The 23,761-nt window shown below is 40.1% G+C and overlaps 2 protein-coding genes across 4 annotated transcripts in view; both read left to right on the plus strand.

The window, feature by feature from the left end:
* The first annotated feature begins 15,282 nt into the window (after nucleotides 1-15,282).
* Nucleotides 15,283-23,761, plus strand: part of ZC3H11A (zinc finger CCCH-type containing 11A) — a 44,881-nt gene continuing 36,402 nt past the window's right edge. The window contains exons 1-3 of one of the 3 annotated variants that reach the window (XM_027564187.1): nucleotides 15,302-15,445; nucleotides 21,372-21,425; nucleotides 22,764-22,823. The gene's annotated coding sequence lies outside the window, so the exon portion shown is untranslated. Of the gene's footprint in view, nucleotides 15,446-21,371; nucleotides 21,426-22,763; nucleotides 22,824-23,761 lie in introns of all 3 variants that reach the window. The other 2 variants (XM_027564188.1, XM_027564189.1) reach the window with 2 other exon arrangements.
* Nucleotides 16,025-21,448, plus strand: ZBED6 (zinc finger BED-type containing 6). Its single transcript, XM_027564186.1, has one exon. It carries the CDS (start codon nucleotides 17,227-17,229, stop codon nucleotides 20,167-20,169), a length of 2,943 nt encoding a protein of 980 aa, XP_027419987.1. The 5' UTR covers nucleotides 16,025-17,226; the 3' UTR covers nucleotides 20,170-21,448.

The raw sequence follows: 23,761 nt of genomic DNA on the forward strand, positions 1-23,761 counted from the left end.
CCTGGAGTCACCACATCTAATTAATTCATAGTCAAAGCCAAGGCAATGAATGAAATAACACATGGAGACAATACAGAGTGAGAAAAGATGGGAGTTGAGGACTGAATCCTACGGAATATCAACTAAACGAGAGATAGTGAAGAAACCTACAAAGGAACTAGAAACCAGGCAGCCAGAGAATTTGGAAGGAAATTGAGATAAGATTTTGTCCTTTAAACCAGGGCAGGAGGAGTTTAAAGAAAGAGAAAATGTTGAGTGAGGCCAAATGATTGCATCATGATTAGGAGTTGGACAGACCCAGGTGTAAATCCTAGCTTTCCCAGTTACCAGCAATGACACCTTGGACACACACCAAACTTTATAAGCATTTGCAAAAAAAGATGAATAATATTACTTACCTAATAGAGTCATTTGTTTTTGTTGTTCAGGCGCTTATTTGTGTCTGACTCTTTGCGACCCTATGGACTGCAGCACGCCATATTTCCCTGTCTTCACCATCACCCGGAGTTTGTTCAAACTCACGTTCACTGAGTTGGTGATTCCATCCAACCATTTCATCTTCTGTCATCCCCTTCTCCTCCTGCCGTCAATCTTTCCCATCATCAGGGTCTTTTTCAGTGAGTCAGTTCTTCCCATCAGATGGCCAAAGTATTGGAGTTTCAGCTTCGGCATCAGTCCTTCCAATGAATATTTGGGGTTCATTTCCTTTAGGATTGAGTGGTTTGATCTCCTTGCAGTCCAAGGGACTCTGAAAGGTCTTCTCCAACAACACAGTTTGAAAGCATCAATTCTTCAGTGCTCAGCTTTCTTTATGGTCCAACTCTCATATCTATACTTGAACACTGGAAAAACCATAGCATTGACTAACATGGACCTTTGTTGGCAAAGTAATGTCTCTGCTTTTTAATATGCTGTCTAGGTTTGTCATAGCTTTTCTTCCAAGGAGCAAGTGTTTTTTAATTTCATGGCTGCAGTCACTGTCCACAGTGATTTTGGAGCCCAAGAAAATAAAGTCTGTCACTGTTTCCATTGTTTCCCCATCTATTTGCTATGAAGTGATGGAACTGGATGCCATGATCTTAGTTTTCTGAATGTTGAGTTTTAAGCCAGCTTTTTCACTCTCCTCTTTCACCTTCATCAAGAGGCTAGTTCCTTTTCACTTTCTGCAATTAGGGTGGTGTCATCTGCATATCTGAAGTTATTGATATTTCTCCCTGCAATCTCAATTCCAGCTTGTACTTCATCCATCCTGGCATTTCACATGATGTACTCTGCATATAAGTTAAATAAGCAGATGACAACATACAGCCTTGATGTACTCCTTTTCCAATTTTGAACCAGTCCATTGTTCCATTCCTGGTTCTAAATGTTGCTTCTTGACCTGCATACAGTTTTCTCAGGAGGCAGGTCAGGTGGTCTGGTATTCCCATCTCTTTAAGAATTTTCCACAGTTTGTCATGATCCACATAGTAAAAAGCTTTGGTCAATGAAATTGAAGTAGATGTTTTTCTGGAATTCTCTTCTTTTTCTATAATCAAATCTTGCTTTTTCTAGAATATAAATCTTGCTTTTTCTATAAACAGATGTTGGCAATTTTATCTCTGGATCCTCTGCCTCTTCTAAATCCAGCTTGTACATCTGGAACTTCTTAGTTCACATACTGTTGAAGCCTATCTTGAAGTATTTTGAGTATGACTTTGCTAGCATGTGAAATGAGTGCAATTGTGCGACAGTTTGAAATTCTTTGACATTGCCCTTCTTTGGGACTGGAATGAAAACTGACTTTTTCCAGTCCTGTGGCCACTGCTGAGTTTTCCAAATTTGCTGACATATTGAATGCAGTGCTTTAATAGCATTAACTTTTAGGATTTCCAATAGCTCAGCTGGAATTCCATCACCCCCACTAGCTTTGTAGTGATTCATCCTAAGGCCCACTTGACTTCTCATTCCAGGATGTCTCATTCTATACAACCACTATTGTGGCTATCCAAGTCACGATGGCAAGAATACACAGAAGAACTGTACAAAAAAGATCTTCACGACCCAGATAATCACGATGTTGTGATCACTCACCTAGAGCCAGACATCCTGGAATGTGAAGTCAAGTGGGCCTTAGAAAGCATCACTACGAACAAAGCTAGTGGAGGTGATGGAATTCCAGTTGAGCTATTCAAATCCTGAAAGATGATGCTGTGAAAGTGCTGCACTCAATATGCCAGCAAATTTGGAAAACTCAGCAGTGGCCACAGGACTGGAAAAGGTCAGTTTGCATTCCAATCCCAAAGAAAGGCAGTGCCAAAGAGTGCTCAAACTACCGCACAATTGCACTCATCTCACACGCTAGTAAAGTAATGCTCAAAATTCTCCAAGCCAGGCTTCAGCAATATGTGAATCGTGAACTTCCAGATGTTCAAGCTGGTTTTAGAAAAGGCAGAGGAACCAGAAATCAAATTACTAACATCCACTGGATCATGGAAAAAGCAAAAGAGTTCCAGAAAAACATCTACTTCTGTTTTATTGACTATGCGAAAGCCTTTGACTGTGTGGATCACAATAAACTGTGGAAAATTCTGAAAGAGATGGGAATACCAGACCACCTGACCTGCCTCTTGAGAAATTTGTATGCAGGTCAGGAAGCAACAGTTAGAACTGGACACGGAACAACAGACTGGTTCCAAATAGGAAAAGGAGTATGTCGAGGCTGTATATTGTCACCCTGCTTATTTAACTTATATGCAGAGTACATCATGAGAAACACTGGACTGGAAAAAACACAAGCTGGAATCAAGATTGCCGGGAGAAATATCAATAACCTCAGATATGCAGATGACACCACCCTTATGGCAGAAAGTGAAGAGGAACTCAAAAGCCTCTTGATGAAAGTGAAAGTAGAGAGTGAAAAAGTTGGCTTAAAGCTCAACATTCAGAAAACGAAGATCATGGCATCTGGTCCCATCACTTCATGGGAAATAGATGGGGAAACAGTGGAAACAGTGTCAGACTTTATTTTTGGGGGGCTCCAAAATCACTGCAGATGGTGACTGTAGCCATGAAATTAAAAGACGCTTACTCCTTGGAAGGAAAGTTATGACGAACCTAGATAGCATATTCAAAGGCAGAGATTACTTTGCCAACAAAGGTCCATCTAGTCAAGGCTATGGTTTTTCCTGTGGTCGTGTATGGATGTGAGAGTTGGACTGTGAAGAAAGCTGAGCGCTGAAGAATTGATGCCTTTGAACTGTGGTGTTGGAGAAGACTCTTGAGAGTCCTTTGGACTGCAAGGAGATCCAACCAGTCCATTATAAAGGAGATCAGCCCTGGGATTTCTTTGGAAGGAATGATGCTAAAGCTGAAACTCCAGTACTTTGGCCACCTCATGTGAAGAGTTGACTCATTGGAAAAGACTGATGCTGGGAGGGATTGGGGGCAGGAGGAGAAGGGGACAACAGAGGATGAGATGGCTGGATGGCATGACTGACTCGATGGACGTGAGTCTGAGTGAACTCCGGGAGTTGATGATGGACAGGGAGGCCTGGCATGCTGTGATTCATGGGGTCACAAAGAGTCGGACACGACTGAGCGACTGAATTGAACTGACCTGAACTGAAGTCATTAGTATCTTTTGTACAGTTCTTCTGTGTATTCTTGCCACCTCTTCTTAATCTTCTGCTTCTGTTAGGTCCCTACCATTTCTGTCCTTTATTGTGCCCATCTTTGCATGAAATGTTCCTTTGGTATCTCTAATTTTCTTGAAGAGATCTCCAGTCTTTCCCATTCTGTTGTTTTCCTCTATTTCTTTGCATTGATCACTGAGGAAGGCTTTCTTGTCGCTCCTTGCTATTCTTTGGAACTCTGCGTTCAAATGGGTATATCTTTCCTCTTATCCTTTGCCTTTCACTTCTCTTCTTTTCTCAGCTATTTGTAAGGCCTCCTCAAATAACTTTTTTTTTTTTTTTTTGCATTTCTTTTTCTTGGGGATGGTCTTGATCACTGCCTCCTGTACAATGTCATGAATCTCCATCCATAGTTCTTCAGGCACTGCATCAGATCTAATCCCTTGAATCTATTTGTCACTTCCACTGTATAATTGTAAGGAATTTGATTTAAGTCATACCTGAATGGCCTAATGGTTTTCCCTACTTTCTTCCATTTAAGTCTGAATTTTGAATAAGGAGTTCATGATCTGAGCCACAGTCAGCTCCCAGTCTTTTTTTCACTGACTGTATAGAGCTTCTCCATCTTTGGCTGCAAAGAATATAATCAATCTGATTTCGGTATTGACCATCTGGTGATGTCCATGTGTAGAGCTGTCTCTTGTGTTGTTGGAAGTGGGTGTTTCCTATAACCAGTGTGTTCTCTTGGCAAAACTTTGTGATTAAATTGGATAATGTATACAAAACTGTTAGTACAGTGCCTGATATACAATAAACTCATTAAATGCCTATTTCTAATAAGAAGAAAAATAAACACTGAAAGAAATTTATTCAATTTAAAACTAATGACTCTATCACAGTAATTTCAGAGAATCCATGCAGATATAAATCCAAATTAAGTATACTGAGGAGTATATGAGAGGAGAAAAAGGATTGAAGGAATTCGATATTGAAGATAAAATGATAAAACAGGTGTTTCAGAGGGAAGCAAGGAATTGAGCATAATGTTCCCTTACACCCCCACCAAAGACTTTTCAGAAAATAGAATGTATATATTATTAGGCTTTGGGGGACAACTTGCTCTTGTTCTTTAGTTGCCAACTCTTTCACAACCCCCTGACTGTCTGTAGCCCACCAAGGTTCTCTATCCATGGGAATTTCCAGGCAAGAGTACTGGAGGGGAACAACTTAGAGAGGGACAAATTAAAAATATAAGACATAACTTGGGTTGGAAAAATTAATATTGTTAAATGGCCATTCTGCCGAAGGCAATCTACAGATTAGGTGAGATCCCTGTCAAATTACCCTTGACATTTTCCACAGAACTAGAACCAATAATCATAAAATTTATATGGACCCAAGAAACACCCAGAAGTGCCAAAGCAATCCTGAAGAAGAATAAAACTGGAGGCAGAAACCTCACAGACCTCAGACAATACTGCAGAGCGACGGTAAGCAAAGCAGTGCGGTATTGACACAGAAACAGACAAATGGATTAAAGGAACAGGATGAGAGCCCAGCAACAAAGCCACACGCCTGCACTCAAGTAAGCTTCTACAGAGGAGGCAAGGGTATACAGTGGAGAGAAGACAGTCTCTTCACCAAGCGATGTTTGCAAAGCTGGACATTTGCATGGGAATCAATGAAGTGGTAACATACCCTCACACCATACACAAAAATAAACCCAAAATGGCTTAAAGACATGATACCATAAAACTCCTAGAAGAGAGCATAGGCAAAACATTCTGACATAAATCATATCAATGTTTTCTTAGGTCAGTCTCCCAAGGAAAGAAATAAAAGCAAAAGTAAACAAATGGAAACTAATCAAATTTGCAAGTTTTGCACAGAAGGGAAACCATAAACACAACAAAAAGACAACATACAGACTGGGAGAAAATATTTGCAAATGATGCAAGTGATAACGGCTTAATTCCCAAAACATACAAACAACCCATACAACTCAATAACAAAAAAGCAAACAACCCAATTGAAAAGTGTGCAGAAGACCAAAACAGACATTTACCCAAAGAAGACACAAACAATCAATAGGCCCATTACTACGTGCTGCATCACTTATGTCCGACTCTTTGCAACCCTAGGGACTACAGCCTGCCAGGCTCCTCTGTCCATGGGATTCTCCAGGCAAGAATACCGGAGTGAGTTGCCACGCCCTTCTCCAGGGGACCTTCCCAACCTAGGGATTGAACCCGTTTCTCTTATGTCTCTGGCATTGGCAAGTGGGTTCTTTACCACTAGCACCATCTAGGAAGCAATAGGCACATTAGGAGATACTTAACATCTCTAATTATTGGAGAAATGCAAATCAGAATGACAGTGAGTCAGAAATTACAGTCAGACCATATCACACTGGTCAGAATGGCTATCATTAAAAAGTCCACAAATAACCAATGCTGGTGAGGGTGTGGAGAAAAGGGAACTCTTCTACACTGTTGGTGGGAATTTAAGTTGCAGCCACTATGGAAAACAGCATGCAGGGTCATTAAAAAACTCAAAATAGAATTGCCATATGATCCAGCAATCCCACTGCTGGGCATATATCTGGAGAAAATTATAATTTGAAAAAGTACATGGACCCCAATGTTCATAGCAGTACTATTTACAATAGCCAAGACATGGAAACATCTTAAATGTCCATTGACAGACGAGTGGATAAAAAGATTGTGTGTGTGTGTGTGTGTGTGTGTGTGTTGGAATACCACTCAACCATAAAAAAGAATGAAATAATACCATTTGCAGCAACATGGATGAAACTAGAGATTATCACACTGAAGTGAAACAAGTTACAAAAAGAAAGACAAATACTGTGTGATATCACTCATATATGGAATCTAAAATACGACACAAATGAAATTATTTATGAAATAGAAACAAACTCACAAACATAAAAAACAAACTTACAGTTACCAAAGAGAAAAGAGGGTAGAGGAGGGGTAAATCAGCAATTTCAGATTAGCAGATACAGACTACTATGTACAAAATGGGTAAACAGCAAGTCCTACTGCATAGCACAGGGAGCTATACTCAACATCCTGTGATAAACTGCAGTGGAGAAGAACATGAAAAAGAGTATGTATGTATACGTGTAACAAACTCTTTGCTGTACTCTAGAAATGAAAACAACATTGTAAATCAACTATAGTTCAATAATTTTTTTTTAAAATACAAGACACAAGAGGTGGCCATGAGTAAGGTCAATACGGGACCACTCCTTGATACTCCCATTGACTCTTATTGCCATTACTCCTGCTGAACATTACCCCTAGTTTAGGCTTTATGAAACACAAGTCTGCAAATATCACGTCCTCGGCTTTGTTGTCCCTGTTTCAAAGCTATCAAGGAATTCCTGTGGTCCAAGGAATATTATTGAAATGTCTTCCCAACATTCAAGGCCCTCCATAATCTTGCTATGTCTACAATGCTATATGTATACAATCCCTATAATCTGTAGACTTCCCCAGCTGAATTTCTCTCCTAGCTCCTTCAGGGATCCCCTTAACAATGTCTTCACTTACCGCTTGCTCTGTCCTAATTGAAGGTCAGCTTATACCTCCAGAAAGTCTTTCCTGGAATACTACACTTTTCAATGATCCCCTCTTCCTTTCTAACTCTCCTAGAACTAGAGTGACAAGCCAGGCCACGAAGTGAGTTTTTTCTTTGTTTCATTTTAAGCAGTGTAATTAGAAGTTTTCACATAAAAATCTGAATTTTTGGCTTCTTTTGAAAAATCAGGCCTTCTCTCCTGGCAAGTCTGGACTGGAGTTGAATGTAAAGTGGGCCCGTCATCTAGGGTGTGCATTCTTAAGTTTTATTTTTATACCTGGCTCATCACTCTCATACACACTTGTGCCTGACTCATGTAAACATTTGAGTTTGTAAACCCAAGTCTAAACTGTAGCCGGACACTTGGTGTACAGTTCAGTTCAGTTCAGTCGCTCAGTCGTGTCTGATTCTTTGCGACCCCATGAATCGTAGCACGCCAGGCCTCCCTGTCCATCACCAACTCCAGGAGTTCACCCAGACCCAACGCCCATCGAGTCAGTGATGCCATCCAGCCATCCCATCCTCTGTCGTCCCCTTCTCCTCCTGCCCCCAATCCCTCCCAGCATCAGAGTCTTTTCCAATGAGTCAACTCTTCGCATGAGGTGGCCAAAGTACTGGAGTTTCAGCTTTAGCATCATTCCTTCCAAAGAAATCCCAGGGCTGATCTCCTTTATAATGGACTGGTTGGATCTCCTTGCAGTCCAAGGGACTCTCAAGAGTCTTTGCCAACACCACAGTTCAAAAGCATCAATTCTTTGGCGCTTAGCCTTCTTCACAGTCCAACTCTCACATCCATACATGACCACAGGAAAAACCATAGCCTTGATTAGACAGACCTTTTTTGGCAAAGTAATGTCTCTGGTTTTGAATATGCTATCTAGGTTGGTCATAACTTTACTTCCAAGGAGTAAGCGTCTTTTAATTTCATGGCTACAGTCACCATCTGCAGTGATTTTGGAGCCCAAAAAAATAAAGTCTGACACTGTTTCCATTGTTTCCCCATCTATTTCCCATGAAGTGATGGGACAGGATGCCATGATCTTCGTTTTCTGAATGTTGAGCTTTAAGCCAACTTTTTCACTCTCTACTTTCACTTTCATCAAGAGGCTTTTGAGTTCCTCTTCACTTTCTGCCATAAGGGTGGTGTCATCTCCATATCTGAGGTTATTGATATTTCTCCCGGCAATCTTGATTCCAGCTTGTGTTTCTTCCAGTCTAGCGTTTCTCATGATATACTCTGCATGTAAGTTAAATAAACAGGATGACAATATACAGCCTCGACGTACTCCTTTTCCTATTTGGAACCAGTCTGTTGTTCCGTGTCCAGTTCTAACTGTTGCTTCCTGACCTGCATACAAATTTCTCAAGAGGCAGATCAGGTGGTCTGGTATTCCCATGTCTTGAAGAATTTTCCACAGTTTCTTGTGATCCACACAGTCAAAGGCTTTCGCATAGTCAATAAAGCAGAAATAGATGTTTTTCTGGAACTCTTTTGCTTTTTCCATGATCCAGTGGATGTTGGTAATTTGATGTCTGGTTCCTCTGCCTTTTCTAAAACCAGCTTGAACATCAGGAAGTTCACGGTTTACATATTGCTGAAGCCTGGGCTGGAGAATTTTGAGCATTACTTTACTAGCGTGTGAGATGAGTGCAATTGTGCGGTAGTTTGAGCATTCTTTGGCATTGCCTTTCTTTGGGATTGGAATGCAAACTGACCTTTTCCAGTCCTATGTCCACTGCTGAGTTTTCCAAATTTGCTGGCATATTGAGTGCAGCATCTTTACATTTCTCATGTTTCCTGGAAAAGTTCCACATGGAACTTTTATGCCTACTTGGGATTCCCCACAATGCCTAGCACAGCAACCTAAACATAGAATATTTTGTATAAGATAAATGGGGTCCCATCACTTCATGGGAAATAGATGGGGAAACAGTGGAAACAGTGTCAGACTTTATTTTTGGGGGCTCCAAAATCACTGCAGATGGTGATTCCATCTGCATTTAATTCCATAAAGTTAAAAGATGCTTACTCCTTGGAAGGAAAGTTATGACCAACCTAGACAGCACATTAAAAAGCAGAGACATTACTTTGCCAACAAAGGTCTGTACAGGCAAGGCTATGGTTTTTCCAGTGGTCATGTATGGATGTGAGATTTGGACTGTAAAGAAAGCTGAGCACCAAAGAATTGATGCTTTTGAACTGTTGTGTTTGAGAAGACTCCTGAGAGTCCCTTAGACTGCAAGGAGGTCCAACCAGTCCATCCTAAAGGAGACCAGTCTTGGGTGTTCATTGGAAGGACTGATGCTGAGGCTGAAACTCCAGTACTTTGGCCACCTCATGTGAAGAGTTGACTCATTGGAAAAGACCCTGATGCTGGGAGGGATTGGGGGCAGGAGGAGAAGGGGACGACAGAGGATGAGATGGCTGGATGGCATCACTGACTCGATGGACATGAGTTTGAGTGTACTCCGGGAGTTGTTGATGGACAGGGAGGCCTGGCGTGCTGTGATTCATGGGGTCGCAAAGAGTCGGACACGACTGAGCGACTGAACTGAACTGAACTAACTGAAATGGGAATGAGAACCTAATCTGCCTTTTCTTAACTAACCCATCACCCAACAAAACTACAGTTATCCCATTTCAAAAATAAATTCCAAGGAAAAAATTCTGTACGTGGAAACAAGAAAGCACTGAGAGTGAGGAGGGGAAGGCAGTCCTAGAAACGTTGATTTCAGTGATACCAGCTCTGTCTTGCAGCTGGAGCAAGAGGTTTGAAATTTATCCGTTGCAGTTAGCAGATATTTGTGACTCTTATCAAGGCTTCAGGCTAGGAGACTCTGTTGATTCTTATTTCCTCACTCAGGTCAGATGGTTGAGACTCAAAGGCGGGAAGAAAAAGAGCAAGGATGATGGATAGTGGTGATCAGAACTGCTTATATGGTAGTTCCTCTCCCACTTTATTCTCTAATGTGGGAAATACAAACAGAGGGCTATTGCCAACTTGTACAGCGTACAGAGTTGATTAGAGCTTCAGGGGAGGGACAGGCCATGATTTGAATCCTGATCGTATGATGCCACAGTCAACACATCCTAACACTATGCCAAGAAAGGAGGATTTGCCATGAAGTTAACAAACTTTAACCTTCAGGACCACTTCCTTGCACAACCCCTTTTCAAGGCTCTGGGCAAGGCCTTAGCAATGTGCTCATACGATCATTATAAAATTCTATAAGTAAAGTATTCTCATAGCAATGATTAAGATCCCTGTATACTTTCACTCAGACTCTCTCTCCAATACCTTCCCCCTGTTAGACATTTCTGGGATCTGCTAAGAGGAAGTTGAGTTGGGATACAAATATTTTGAATTGTATTTATGTGGTATACAGTCATTTTCACTTAGAGTCATTGCCACACATGTAAATGTAGAAATGGCTCTCAAGAATGTCTCTATTACCTGCTATGTAGACTCATTTGGCGTTATGGCCCATAGTTGTAGGACCAGAGGTCACATCTTGATATAAGTGGCATGTAGATTGTGGAGGAGAGACAGGTTTGAAAGTTATGCAATCAGAAGTTAATTTTTGGAAAAATCTTCCAATCATCACATGTGAAAAATTTCTAATGGAGGATTCAGTTATCATTAACACATGATACAATAGCAAGCATTCAAGATAATAAGCTCTGTCTCCTGTTATTCATATCCCACTCCCCTCCCACATTATGTCAGTATTGATCAATAAAATACAGAAGAGGTGGTGGCATGTCACTTCCAAGGCTAGGTCAGGATACCCATTGCAGCTTACACCTTCTGTCTCAGTCTCCCTCTTTCTCGCCTTCTTTCTCTCTCTCTCAGGAAGGAGCCAGAAGCCCATAAGATGAGCTGCCTGGTGGAGTGGTCCATATGGTAAGAAACTGAGGTCCCCTGTTAACAGTTACATGAGAGAATTTTGAAATGGATCCTCTAGCCTCAGTCAAGTCTTCAGATGACTTGTAGAGATGGCTGACAAATCAATCACCACTTTATGAGAAAACCTGAGCCAGAACCACCCAGCTAAACTGCTCCTGAATTAGTGACCCACAGAAGCCATGGGGTGATAAATGTTTGTTGTTTTAAGTCAGTAAATTTAGGGATAACATATATAGCAATAGATAACTAATATATCTACCAAAAAGGACTCTTCTCTCTTGGCTAAGAATATATTAAATAATTCAATATTAACTCTACAAAGTTTTAGTGCTTATATATGTAAGAAACTTGATAGAAGTTTCCCTAAATTTGACAACAATCTAAAATTGTCACCAATTTCACCAGTAAGTTATGAAATACACTTTTCTAAACTATCATGGATAAAAACTATTTTTATTAAAAATGCCAGCGTGAGGGCTCCCTGGTGGCACAGTAGATGAGAGTCTACCTGCCGATGCAGGCAACAGGTGGATTTCTGGTCCAGGAAGATTCTACATGCTGTAGAGCAACTGAGTCCGAGCATCACAATTACTGAGCCCGCGCTCCAGAGCCCGCGAGCCACAACTCCCGAGCCTGCGTGCTGCACCCACTGCAGCCCAGGCGCCTAGAACCTGTGCTCCGCAACAAGAAGAGCCACCGCAGCGAGAAGCCCGCGCACGGCAACGGAGAGTAGCCCCCACTGGTGGCAAATAGAGAAAGCCCCTGTGCAGCAAGGAAGACTCAGCCAGCCAAAAAAATAAAATAAAATGCCAGAGGGAAGACCGGTCTACTTTTACACTCTTTATAGAAGATATTTTAATACTTTTTTTATAAAAAGAAGATACTTTTAATCGAAGATATTACAAAATTGTCATATGAAAAGACAAAGACTATGTAGCTAAACATATAGAAAAATCTATTATAGAAGATTATAGAGTCTATTGGTTAAAAAATGACTTTTTTAGTTTGTAGTGTATATGGTTTAAGATCATTTTTATATGCAGTTTATTGTTCCTCGTCTAAATAAATGTTCACTTTTATTTTATTCTTTTTTTGGCTGTGCTGGGTGTTCATTGCCACGAGGTCGTGTCTCTAGCTGTGGCAACTGGGGGGCTACTCTCATTGCAGTGTCTTCTCTTCTTGTGGAGCACACGCTATAGGGCGTGAGGGCTTCAGTAGTTGCTGCACGTGGGCTCAGTAACCATGGTTCCTGGGCTCTAGAGCATGGGCTCAATAGTTGTGGTGTACATACCTACTTACTCTGCTGTATGTGGGCTCTTCCTGGATCAGGGATCGAACCTGTGCCTCCTGCATTGGCAGGCAGATTCTTTACCACTGAGCCACCAGGGAAGCCCCAAATAATCACTTTTTAATCTAATTTTCTCACAGTTGTGTCCAACTCTGAACAGTCCAAATCCCATGGACTGTGACTGTTCATGGAATCCTCTAGGCCAGAATACTGGAATGCATAGCCTTTCCCTTCTCCAGGGGATCTTCCCAACCCAGGGATCAAACCCAGGTCTCCCACATTGCAGGCCACATTGCAGGCAGATTCTTTACCAGCTGAGCTACAAGGGAAGCCCAAGAATACCGGAGTGGGTAGCCTATCCCTTCTCCAGGGGATCTTCCCAACCCAGGAATCGAACCCTGGTCTCCTGCATTGCAGGCGGATCCTTTACCAACTGAGCTATCAGGGAAGCCCAGAGGGCTAGGCTACAAAACCTTTGCTCTGACACTGGACACCGTAAAATGTTTCATCAATTATTTACTAAAGAGGTCTTTATTTACTAAAGAGGTCTAAAAATTGAATTTCATTTAGAATCAAGCGGGGTGGGGTGTGAGTAGAGAAAATCTGGCATTGTGCCTTTGGTCTAGATAATTTAACTCTTTTTAACAAACCAAGAGCAAGCCCACATTCACCCCCTGGGAATTCTGTTTGTATATATGGAGTTGGGTGGGGGGTTCTCACCTGGACTTCAGAGGATCTCCTAACTGGTTCTCCCTCTTTCTAATTGCCCTAGCCTTAAACTTCTGACCCCTTCAGTGTCCCTAATACTCCATTATTTTTCCTTCCCGCTTTGGGAAAAACTAAATAATCATGATTATTTCCATCAAAAAGGAACTAGGGCAGTTTACTGCAAAAGCGACTTACTGTGTTACCAGAGCTGCTAAAAAAGAATATGGTAGGCCTCTAAGAATTGATGACCATTAAAAGATAAAGCTATATTGTAAAGGGGGGTGGGGTGGGGTGAGGGTGGGGGAAGCAAGTTGCAAAACAATATGCATAGTTGTAGCCTGTTCTTATCCTAAAATTACTATATTTCATTCATTCTAAGATACACACACATACTATCAAATTTTAACATCTCTGATCAATGGTCTATCAGTTTAATTGGCAGTTTTTTCTCTTAGAGGTCTAGAAAATAAAATACATAATCAATGATACCTTAGATTTGATGAAATACAACAATTGTTAAAGAACAAAACTTGAACTAAATAAGTTTAAAGATGAAATTTACTTTATTCAACGATTCATGAACCAGACAGAAGACAAATAGAAGGACAGAGTTGTACAAAATGGAAGTTTTGCTAAGAGGAAATAGAAGCTTTTTTACAGGCAGAAAGAGGGTAGGACAAGGAAGTTTAAAGTGGATTATTTGGGGAAGTTTACCTTTCCTTTGAAAGGTGGGTGGAATCTTAGTAGGCAGATTGCCTCACTAGTGCAGACCAGGACATTTCAGACTGATTGGTTTAAAATGTCTCACTCTTGGGAGAGGCCAAAACTACCTTAGGTATTAGGTCTTGGTGGTGCTTAGCATAAGTGACCCCATTTGGGGGCTCCTGCTTCTTTTTTAACACTGTATATAGCACACTAATCAGACCAGGATGCATCTTGAAAGCCCTAGTCTGGAAAACCCTTCAGCTGTTTAGAAAGCCTTCTATTAAACTGAAAAACCCTAGGTGTTGAGGCACAAACAGAAACTGGTTACCAAGAACCTGCTTGTAGGGCTGGTTGACATGGCAATCAGAGGATTGTCATGTAAGGGAGTGATTGGGGCTGGAATTCTAATGTGGCTTCTCACTTTGAAAGCAGATAAACGTCCAAGTGTGAAGAGACTCAACACCCTTCTGACCTGATTCATGCCCAGTCCTGGACTGGCTGGGACTCTCACATTAAGCTGGTAGCTGAAGGAACAAGACCGAGAGGAAATAAAAGGTGCCTGTAGTCTCAACTGCTTTACCATCAAAGGGTATCCTTTCTTAACAGCAGGACTGTATCCTTTATCCAAGTTCAGTAGAATGTTATCCTAAGCAAGTTCTGTTGAGCTTATAACCCTAGGGGGATCTTGGGTTCCTACTATATTAGTGTAATATATTCAAATGTATTCGCATACAAAAAAGTTAGAATACAGGATAAATTAATGAGAGATTATTTCTCAGGAATGAGATTAATAGAGATCTAAACTTTGTACTTTTATATTTCCCTATTATTACCTTTAAAAAAAACTCACTTAAATTATACCTTTATAATCGAAGAAAAAAGGTAAAGATATTCCATTGGGAAAATAAGGTTAATATTAATAATTAAGTGGGTAAGCAACGGATGTATTTCCTTTTCATATCTTAACCCTCAACTTTCTAATGAGCATGAATTGTTTTTTCCAATACGAAAATTTGTTTTAAAAAATAAAACTCCCTTCAAACACATTTCACTTCTGCAAATAAAAATAAAAGCACAAATTCTTCAACATCGCAGGAAAAAATTGTTTATTTCTAAATCAAATTTACACAGGATTTGGATTTATTCATTAAGCAAACACTGGTGAGAATAAACTGAGTGCCTACTGTCGGCTTAAAGAAAACTCTCGCGGCTTTCTCGCTTATTATGTCAATTTGATTTTAAAAATCTGTTTTTAATAAAAGACAGTTTCAAGAAACCTGTAACTTTCTAAAACTTCTAAAAGATAAGGGATGCTGCGGCTTAGCGCCTCCCGTCTCACGTGACCCTCCCAAACGGGGAAGCCATCTTAAGCATCGCCTCATAGAGGAAACTACATCTCCCAGAATCCTTACGGCTTGCGTCGTGCTGGCACTTTTACTGGCAGGGTCTTAGAGCTGAGCCTGTAGCCGGGCGCCATCTTTGACTCTGGCAGTCTTGGATTTCTGCTGGTGTTGCTGCTGAGAAGACGGCGGGCGGCAGCGGCTAAGAAAGAAGAAAGACGTGGCAGCAAGCGGGAGTCGGGGATAGTGTCGACGGTTCGGTAAAGTTTCTGTTCTCTGGTAACTAAACCCGTTTTTTTGTTTCCCGGGTGGCTTGGGGCCGGGGAGGTGGGGGAGAGGGCGAGGGGAGTGGCCGTGGCCTCCCCTCGCCCCTGGGTCGCGGCCTAGCCCGGAAAGTCAGAGCGGGTCCTTAGGTTTTGCGGTAACGACCCACTCCTCCACCTTCCAGCGGCCGCCGTCGCCAGGGTGGGCTGGGAGCCCCAGGTTCCCGCTTCCAGTTCCCGTCCACCCTGCCCCCACCCCGCCCCCGCCTCACTTCCCCCACCCCGCCCCCGCCTCACTTCCCCCACCCCCACGGCGCCTGCTCCTTTCCCAACCTTCTTCCCCTCCCCCACATCCGGTGTTGGCGAAACTGGGATCCTGGAGCAGCCCCTGGAAACAGACTTGTTACCCTCCTCCAGAGGAGAACTGATACTAAATCGGTTTCTTCGGGGGCGAGAGTTTCCCTAGTTTAGCGGACCCCTGCTGCGTAAATCGGATTGAGTGCTAGGAGCTGATTTTACCTACTCTCATTCCTCTCTAGGGCCCCACTACTTGGGAGATTTTCTCAAACTCCACACACAGAAAGCCACCGACCTTATTCCGGTATCCTACACCCCTTCCGTACTTTAATTACACTTCCCACCCCCAGCCCTCAGCATCGGAATCAAGAACAACAGGGACACTTCCGTTCTCCTTGTGGGATTGATGAAACCGTAATGAAGAACACCCCCTAAACTCCCATAATCGGTGCGGATTCCTATGGGGAAGGCTCATATTGTTGACATCTTCCAGCCCTTGGTTCTGGACCTTGAGAAGGAGGCTGAACTAGTGATAGCGATGTTTTTTAGGGTAAATGTGTGTAGGTACTGGGGGAAGGGGAGGGATCAACCAAGAAGGCATGAGAATGGTTTAAAGCTAGTATTTCATTTTTTGCTGCTTATATAGAGTCAAACTTAGGAGTTACTCGTTTATAGGCTGTACAGCTTCTCCAGTCTAAACATGTCTGAAAACCAAGCATGGATTAACTCTTGATACAAAAAATAAATTGAAAAATCGCTTGTGAGTAAAATTTTAAAGTTTTACTCTCAAAGCTTTTTTTTTTTTTTTTTGCTGCCCATATTTTTAAAAGAACTGTGTTACTGTTACTGTTTTAGAGTTGAAAGGGCTCAAATAGCATTTTGCTGTTAATGACCAGTATGTGGAGTCTGATTTAACTTTCCAGAATTGACGTTTTGAGTTATATTGCCAAATTGCAGCCCTAAGTGGTGAATGTTGAATGATGCACTATGTTTTTGTTTAAATGAAATTTACGGAAAATAATTAAGTTCATATAGAATTAGGGGAAATTGATGTTGCTATCCTGAGGCAGCATTAAAAAATACATATTTTAAAAGCTGAAGACATTTCAAGGAGGTTTAGTTTTTGTTGAAAGAGAAAGAACATGGACCTGAGATTTAAAAGACCTGGTTTCTAGCTGCTACTTATCAACTTTATTACACTGGGAAAGTGGGTCTCCGTTCTTTTTCTATAAACATGAATAAATTGGACTATTTGAATTCAGAACTCAAAAAGTTGGAAGGGATCTTAAAGCCCTCTATGAAAAAGTTTGGGAATGTTCTCCATTGCTGTCATTTTTCCTCCAAAAATAACCTGGCTTGGAAGTCATTGGTCCAAAGGGAATTTGACTCCCCATAGAAATTGGAGAAAAGGTAATGCAAGTAGAGAGGAACAGCTGTGTATATGTTTGAGGAGTAAACTCACTAACAGATTCTGGTACGAATTTTGGAGACTTAAAAAGGATGAGTGTATGTACCTTAAGTGTACCAGTTTCCTCACTTTCTCCTGGTAGAAGATGTAGCACTTTTAGTGGTGCTGGGATTCTGGGGTGTGTTCCTGTTACTTCTAATACAGATGAAGAAGATGTGGTAGAGGGCAAGATGGTAGCAGAAGGAATGGATAAAGAGGCAGAATTGCCCACTAAAAAGAAAAGAAAGAAGGGTTTGCGAATTAAGGGGAAAAGGCGGCGAAAGAAACTGATCCTTGCGAAAAAGTTTAGTAAGGATTTGGTATCTGGGAGGCCAGTTGCAGATGCCCCTACTTTGTTAGCTTCTAGTGCCCCTGAGCAGGATGAAGAAAGTCTGTTTGAAAGCAATATAGAAAAACAGATCTATTTACCGAGTACCAGAGCCAAGACCTCCATTGTGTGGCACTTCTTTCATGTGGACCCGCAGTATACCTGGAGGGCTATTTGTAACCTCTGTGAAAAAAGTGTTAGTAGGGGTAAACCAGGCAGCCATCTCGGGACATCTACTCTTCAACGACATCTGCAGGCAAGGCATTCACCTCACTGGACAAGGGCCAACAAATTTGGAGTTACAAGTGGAGAGGAGGATTTTACTTTGGATGCACCTTTATCTCCCTCTTCTGCTGGAAGCAGTGGAAGCTTTGAATATATCCCTGCTGATCCATTAGATAATGCAATGGGTAAGAAACGTGATAAATCAGTATCTGATGCCCTGAGGGCACAAAGAGGGAGATTTCTCATTAAAAGTAACATTGTCAAGCATGCCTTAATTCCTGGAACAAGAGCCAAGACATCTGCAGTTTGGAATTTTTTCTATACTGATCCTCAGCACATCTCAAGAGCTGTGTGTAATATATGTAAACGAAGTGTGAGCCGGGGTAGGCCAGGTTCTCACCTAGGAACTTCAACACTTCAACGACACCTGCAGGCCACTCATCCCATCCATTGGGCAGTTGCCAACAAAGACAGTGGTGCAGTTGGAAATGGATTAGATGAAGCTGAAACTGAGAGAAATGATCTCTTGAGTGACAGTTTGCATGGAGAGAGGTCTGCAGGCAGCCAAGATGTAGCAGCTGAGCACCTTAGTGACTCTGATTCAGATGAACCTCCTGTATTAGAGGTTGAAAATAGAAGATCTGAGAGTCCTACTCCTGTTGCAGAGCAAGACACTCAAATGCATGCACAAGAGCAAGAAACAGCATACTGTGAAAATTCAACCCCAAGTCAAATAAGTCAGGCAATTATTCAAATGATTGTGGAAGATATGCATCCTTACAACTATTTCTCAACCCCAGCCTTTCAGAGGTTCCTGCAGATTGTGGCCCCTGACTATAGGTTACCGTCTGAAACTTTCTTTTTCACTAAGGCTGTACCTCGATTATATGATTCTGTCAGAGAAAAAATTTTCTTAACTTTGGAGAATGTTCAGACTCAAAAGATCCACCTGACTGTGGACATATGGACCCATGACCCATCCACTGACTATTTCATTGTGACTGTACACTGGGTCTCTTTGGAAACTACACCTTCTTTCAATAATGGCAGGATCCCCAACTTTAGAAGGTGGGCAGTTCTTTGTGTAACAGGTTTAGCCAAAAACTGTTTGATAACCAACATTTTACAAGAATTAAATGACCAGATTGGTCTGTGGCTTTCTCCTAATTTCCTCATCCCTAGCTTCATTGTTTCTGACAGTTCTTCTAATGTAGTACACGCAGTCAAAGATGGCGGTTTTACCCACGTACCATGCTTCCTGCGTTGTTTAAATATAGTCATTCAGGACTTTTTCTGTGAGCACAAAAGCATTGAGAACATGTTAGTGGCTGCCAGGAAAACCTGTCATCATTTTAGTCATTCGGTCAAGGCCCGTCAGATACTGCAAGAGTTCCAAAATGATCACCAACTTCCATGGAAAAATTTAAAACAAGATGAAGCTGGCCATTGGATTTCTACCTTTTATATGTTAAAATGGCTCTTGGAGCATTGCTACTCAGTTCACCATAGTCTTGGTAGAGCCAGTGGAGTTGTGCTCACCTCCCTTCAGTGGACTCTAATGACATATGTTTGTGATATTCTTAAACCATTTGAGGAGGCCACCCAGAAAGTGAGTGTGAAGACCATAGGATTGAATCAGGTGCTACCCCTCATCCATCATCTACTCCTTTCCCTGCAGAAACTCAGAGAAGATTTTCAAGTTAGAGGTATTACTCAGGCCCTCAATCTGGTAGACAGTTTATCTCTGAAACTTGAAACTGACACCCTACTAAGTGCCATGCTCAAATCCAAGCCCTGTATCTTGGCTACTTTGTTAGATCCTTGCTTTAAAAACAGTTTGGGAGACTTTTTTCCTCAAGGTGCTGATTTGGAAACTTACAAGCAGATCCTTGCAGAAGAAGTTTGTAACTATATGGAATCTTCACCAGAGGTCTCCCATATTGCAACTTCAGAAGGTTCTGGCCCCTCAGCTATAGTAGGAGCTGATTCATTTACCTCATCTATAAGAGAAGGCACCTCCATTTCAGGATCTGTTGATTGTTCAGCTGCAGATAATGTTGCCATTGGAGGCAAAAGCTTCATGTTTCCTTCTGCTATGGCAGTGGTGGATGAATACTTCAAAGAGAAGTATTCAGAGATCTCAGGGGGTGATGACCCTTTGTTTTATTGGCAGAAGAAGGTGAACATATGGCCAGCTTTGACCCAAGTTGCCATTCAGTATCTGAGCTGCCCCATGTGTAGTTGGCAATCTGAATGTGTCTTTACTGCAAATAGCCACTTCCATCCAAAGCAGATCATGAGCCTGGACTTTGATAATATAGAACAGCTGATGTTTCTGAAAATGAACTTGAAAAATGTTAACTATGATTATTCTGCATTGGTTCTAAGCTGGGATCCTGAGAATGAAGTTATTCAAAGCAATGAAAAAGAAATATTACCTTAATTTCTTTTTCCTTTCTCCATTTAAAATGGGCAACTTATTGCTATGTTAGTGTATCCTAATTGCTATAATTGTTATATGTAGTTATACTAATTATTCTTTATGCACTATCTGGGGAAACCTGAAAACAGAAAGGGCAGAAAATTCCTCAGAGGTAATACAGTATCGACAAAGTGAAGATTAAAGATTTCATAGTAGTAATTCAGTAAGCTATCACCTGAAATTTTGTTTGTACCAATTGAGAGGGCAAAAGAGATATTTTAATTAGAAAAATATAGTGCAGCATTGAAAGGCCTTAGGCTATTTCTGGCTGGTAGATTGAACTAGTAATTGGTTTTAAATTAAAATTTCTCTCAACTTGGGAAGGTTGATTGCTGTGAAACCAATAAAATAGAGAAAAGGCAGGACTGTATAGTCCATGGGTTCGCAAAGTCAGATGGAGCTGAGCGACTTTACTTTCATACTAAACTGATATATCTCCCCTCCCCCCCACCAGTATTTTTCTATTTCTTTAAAAACCCTGATTCATACTTACAGCTTGGCAAAAACAAAAGTTGACAAAATTGTTTTATACTTTGGAATTTCTAATTGCCTCCTCATACTGGTCAATTTTACAATTTCAACTTAAGCGTGATAGAGTTGCCCTTTATATTTAAGATTGGTTCTATATAAAATGGAAACATTAGAAAACAATTAGGAAAAAATACTTTTAGTCTTTGAATTGCCCTATTTAACTTTTATTGTAAATACAATAAAAGATTATATAGGTAGTTTTATATAATTTATGGGTAAATGACAAAAAATTTACAGAATTGGAGAAGATTAAATGGGAATAGAAATGAAAGCCCCATGAGCATACTGTGACAAAACCAGTATCCGTTTCCCAAAGAATGTTTCTCTGAGTTTAAGTGATCGTAAATGTCTTCTTAAAAATTACACTGAATGACCCATAATACTGTATTCTTAACTGTGAGATTATTTTGGCCTTAACTCTTACTTCAAAATAAGCAGTCAGTATTTTCATGTGTTAGTAATCATTGCCTCACTGGTAAAATGAAAGAATTGATCTCAGTTGATCTTGTCCCTTTCCACTCGGAGAGTATGTTTTTGTGATCGAGTGGGAGGCCAGTTATGATGACTTTTAGTAAAAGTTTCAGACCAAATAACTAATGTAAGATCCCAATTTTTCCTTTTTTTCATTTTAGATTTGGGGATATTCCCTGCCCAAAAATTTCCTGGAAAATTGACTAGTATTAAGTGTGAGTAAAAGGTGTCCACTTTTTTTAAAGTTTTGATTTTAGTTTTGTCTTGGATAGTATTTGGCAAGATTTAGCCTAGAAATTATGTAGTATTTATTACATGAGAATCAAATTGCTTTGTTACTGGGCTGGTTTCAAAATCTAGAACTCATTTCTATGTATCAAAATCGCTCTTCATTTTTGTTTTTTTTTGAAATTCTTAAATGGTAAATGTACCATTGTGAAATGAAATTTGAACTCCCAAAGTTTACCCTTTTACTAAATGGAGTAAATGGATAATTACAAAGTCTTTAGTTGTAGCCATCACTAGTAAAGAATTTGGAACTAGATTGCATAAGCCTTTGCAGGGCCACTATTGAATGTCATGCCAGTGACACTGGTGTTGTAAAAGAAGAAAAAAAATCTTCCCTTAGATAGAAACTTCCTGTATTTTGACAGTGCCAGTTCAGGATGGCTATAATGCTGCTCTGCCTTCTACAGCTTGCTGCACCACTCTGTAGTTACTCTGTAACTATACATTTCTATCTTTTTTGGTTAAACACTCCCTGAAGATGATAAAAGATGATGTGACAATATACATACATCCATATTATACACATTGATATATGTGTAAGGATTTCCCTTCATTTTTATTTTGTCGGCTGGGCAAAATTTAGTGTAACATTAAAATACTTCATGATACTTTGGTATAAGAGGAAATTCACTATTTTTATAATGACCCAAATTTAAAGGCTTTTGTAGTGTATTTTAAAAGGGAAAACTTACCCAGATGTTTTATTTCTACACATTTGTGTACGTGTGTGTGTGTTTATAAGCCAGTTAGTATATATGTATATGTATATTATACATAAAACACTATATTTTTACATACAAGTATGTTTTTATTATACAGATAATAAAGATGGGGGAAGGTTTCTGTTTTTTTCTTAATAGGTGAAGAAATCTTGAAGACCAGAAATTGGATCTTATTGAATTTTGGTGTTTTTTTTTTTTTTTTTTTAATTTTTTCTTTCTTTTTTCTTTTTAAATTAATTGTTCGGCTATGGAAGATTGATCTTTTTTCTTTTTAATAATCCTTTGAATCTCAAGTTCATTTTTATATGAACTCTTTTTTTGTTGTTTTTTTTTTTTGTTTTTGAGGAGATAACTAACCCTAGCTGTCTCCAGTTTGACAAAGGTTATTTGAATGGACTTAAACTCTCAGTAGTTGAGAGATATTTTAAAAACACATCCTGTGTTTGAATTGTGGCTGAGAGGTTTCCTTGGCAATGTGAGGAGGAAAATTCTTTCTGCCTCATTATTATTAATTCATGGATTGAGTGTTGGTTCGACCTACAGGCGTAATAAATTGGAACTCAGTGAAGACCCAGACATTCCTGTTGAGATCAACCAGCTAATGTAAGTGTGGAAATGGGTTTGTTTTTTTTTTTTAATCATTAAAGGGGTAAACATTTTTGTAATTTACAGCATAATTTTCCTGAACCAGTAAGAAATCAAAAAGATAGTTGTCAACACATTATTTTTTTCTTGTAATTGTTTACAAGTTTTGGGGTTTTTTGATAGAAATATCACTATCCCTTCTTTTTTTCTTGATAATATGTACTTATAATAAAAGTAAAAACAATACAGACAAGGTGGATTCTTCCTGTAATTCTGCCTCCTCAGAGAAAACCACCATGAACAGTTCATCATGGCATAGTTCCGTGTCCATACTCAGAGCTTTGCCTCACCTCTTTTTAATGACTGTGTTTGTTGCTTTATAAAAATGGATATGCAATAATTTAATATATCCTTCATTGATGGACATTTGAGTTTTTACCATTGAAAACAAAAATAGCCCCTGAAAACAGCTATATATATATATATATACACACACACACACACACATATATGTGAACTATTTCTTTGAACCAGTTCTTAAATGTGAATTTGTAGAATTGTTATAATTCTCTAAGGAGGTTATACCAATTTACTGTATTAGTGAAGTCTTTTTGATTTTTAAAAGTTCTTAACACACCCCTTTTAGTGAAGGTATTAATCCTTGGCCATGTTGCTGATCTTCTGCTGTACGAAGGGTTTTCATTTTATGTAGTCACGTCTATGAGTTTTGTCTTGGTTTGTAACTTTGGTATCATGTTTAGGACAGGTTTTTTTCATCCTGAGCTTACTAAAAAAAAAAAAAAACCCATTCATTTCTTCCCAGTACTTAAGTGTTTACATATTTTATATTAAAATGTAATCTAAGGATTGTAGTTACATGACATTGCCTGTCTTCCTCGCCTTAACCATTGTCAAAAATGCTTTTTAGCTCCTCATAGTTATGAATTCAGAATCTT

The sequence above is a fragment of the Bos indicus x Bos taurus genome, chromosome 16 (assembly GCF_003369695.1).
Source record: "Bos indicus x Bos taurus breed Angus x Brahman F1 hybrid chromosome 16, Bos_hybrid_MaternalHap_v2.0, whole genome shotgun sequence".
NCBI classification, from domain to species: domain Eukaryota; kingdom Metazoa; phylum Chordata; class Mammalia; order Artiodactyla; family Bovidae; genus Bos; species Bos indicus x Bos taurus.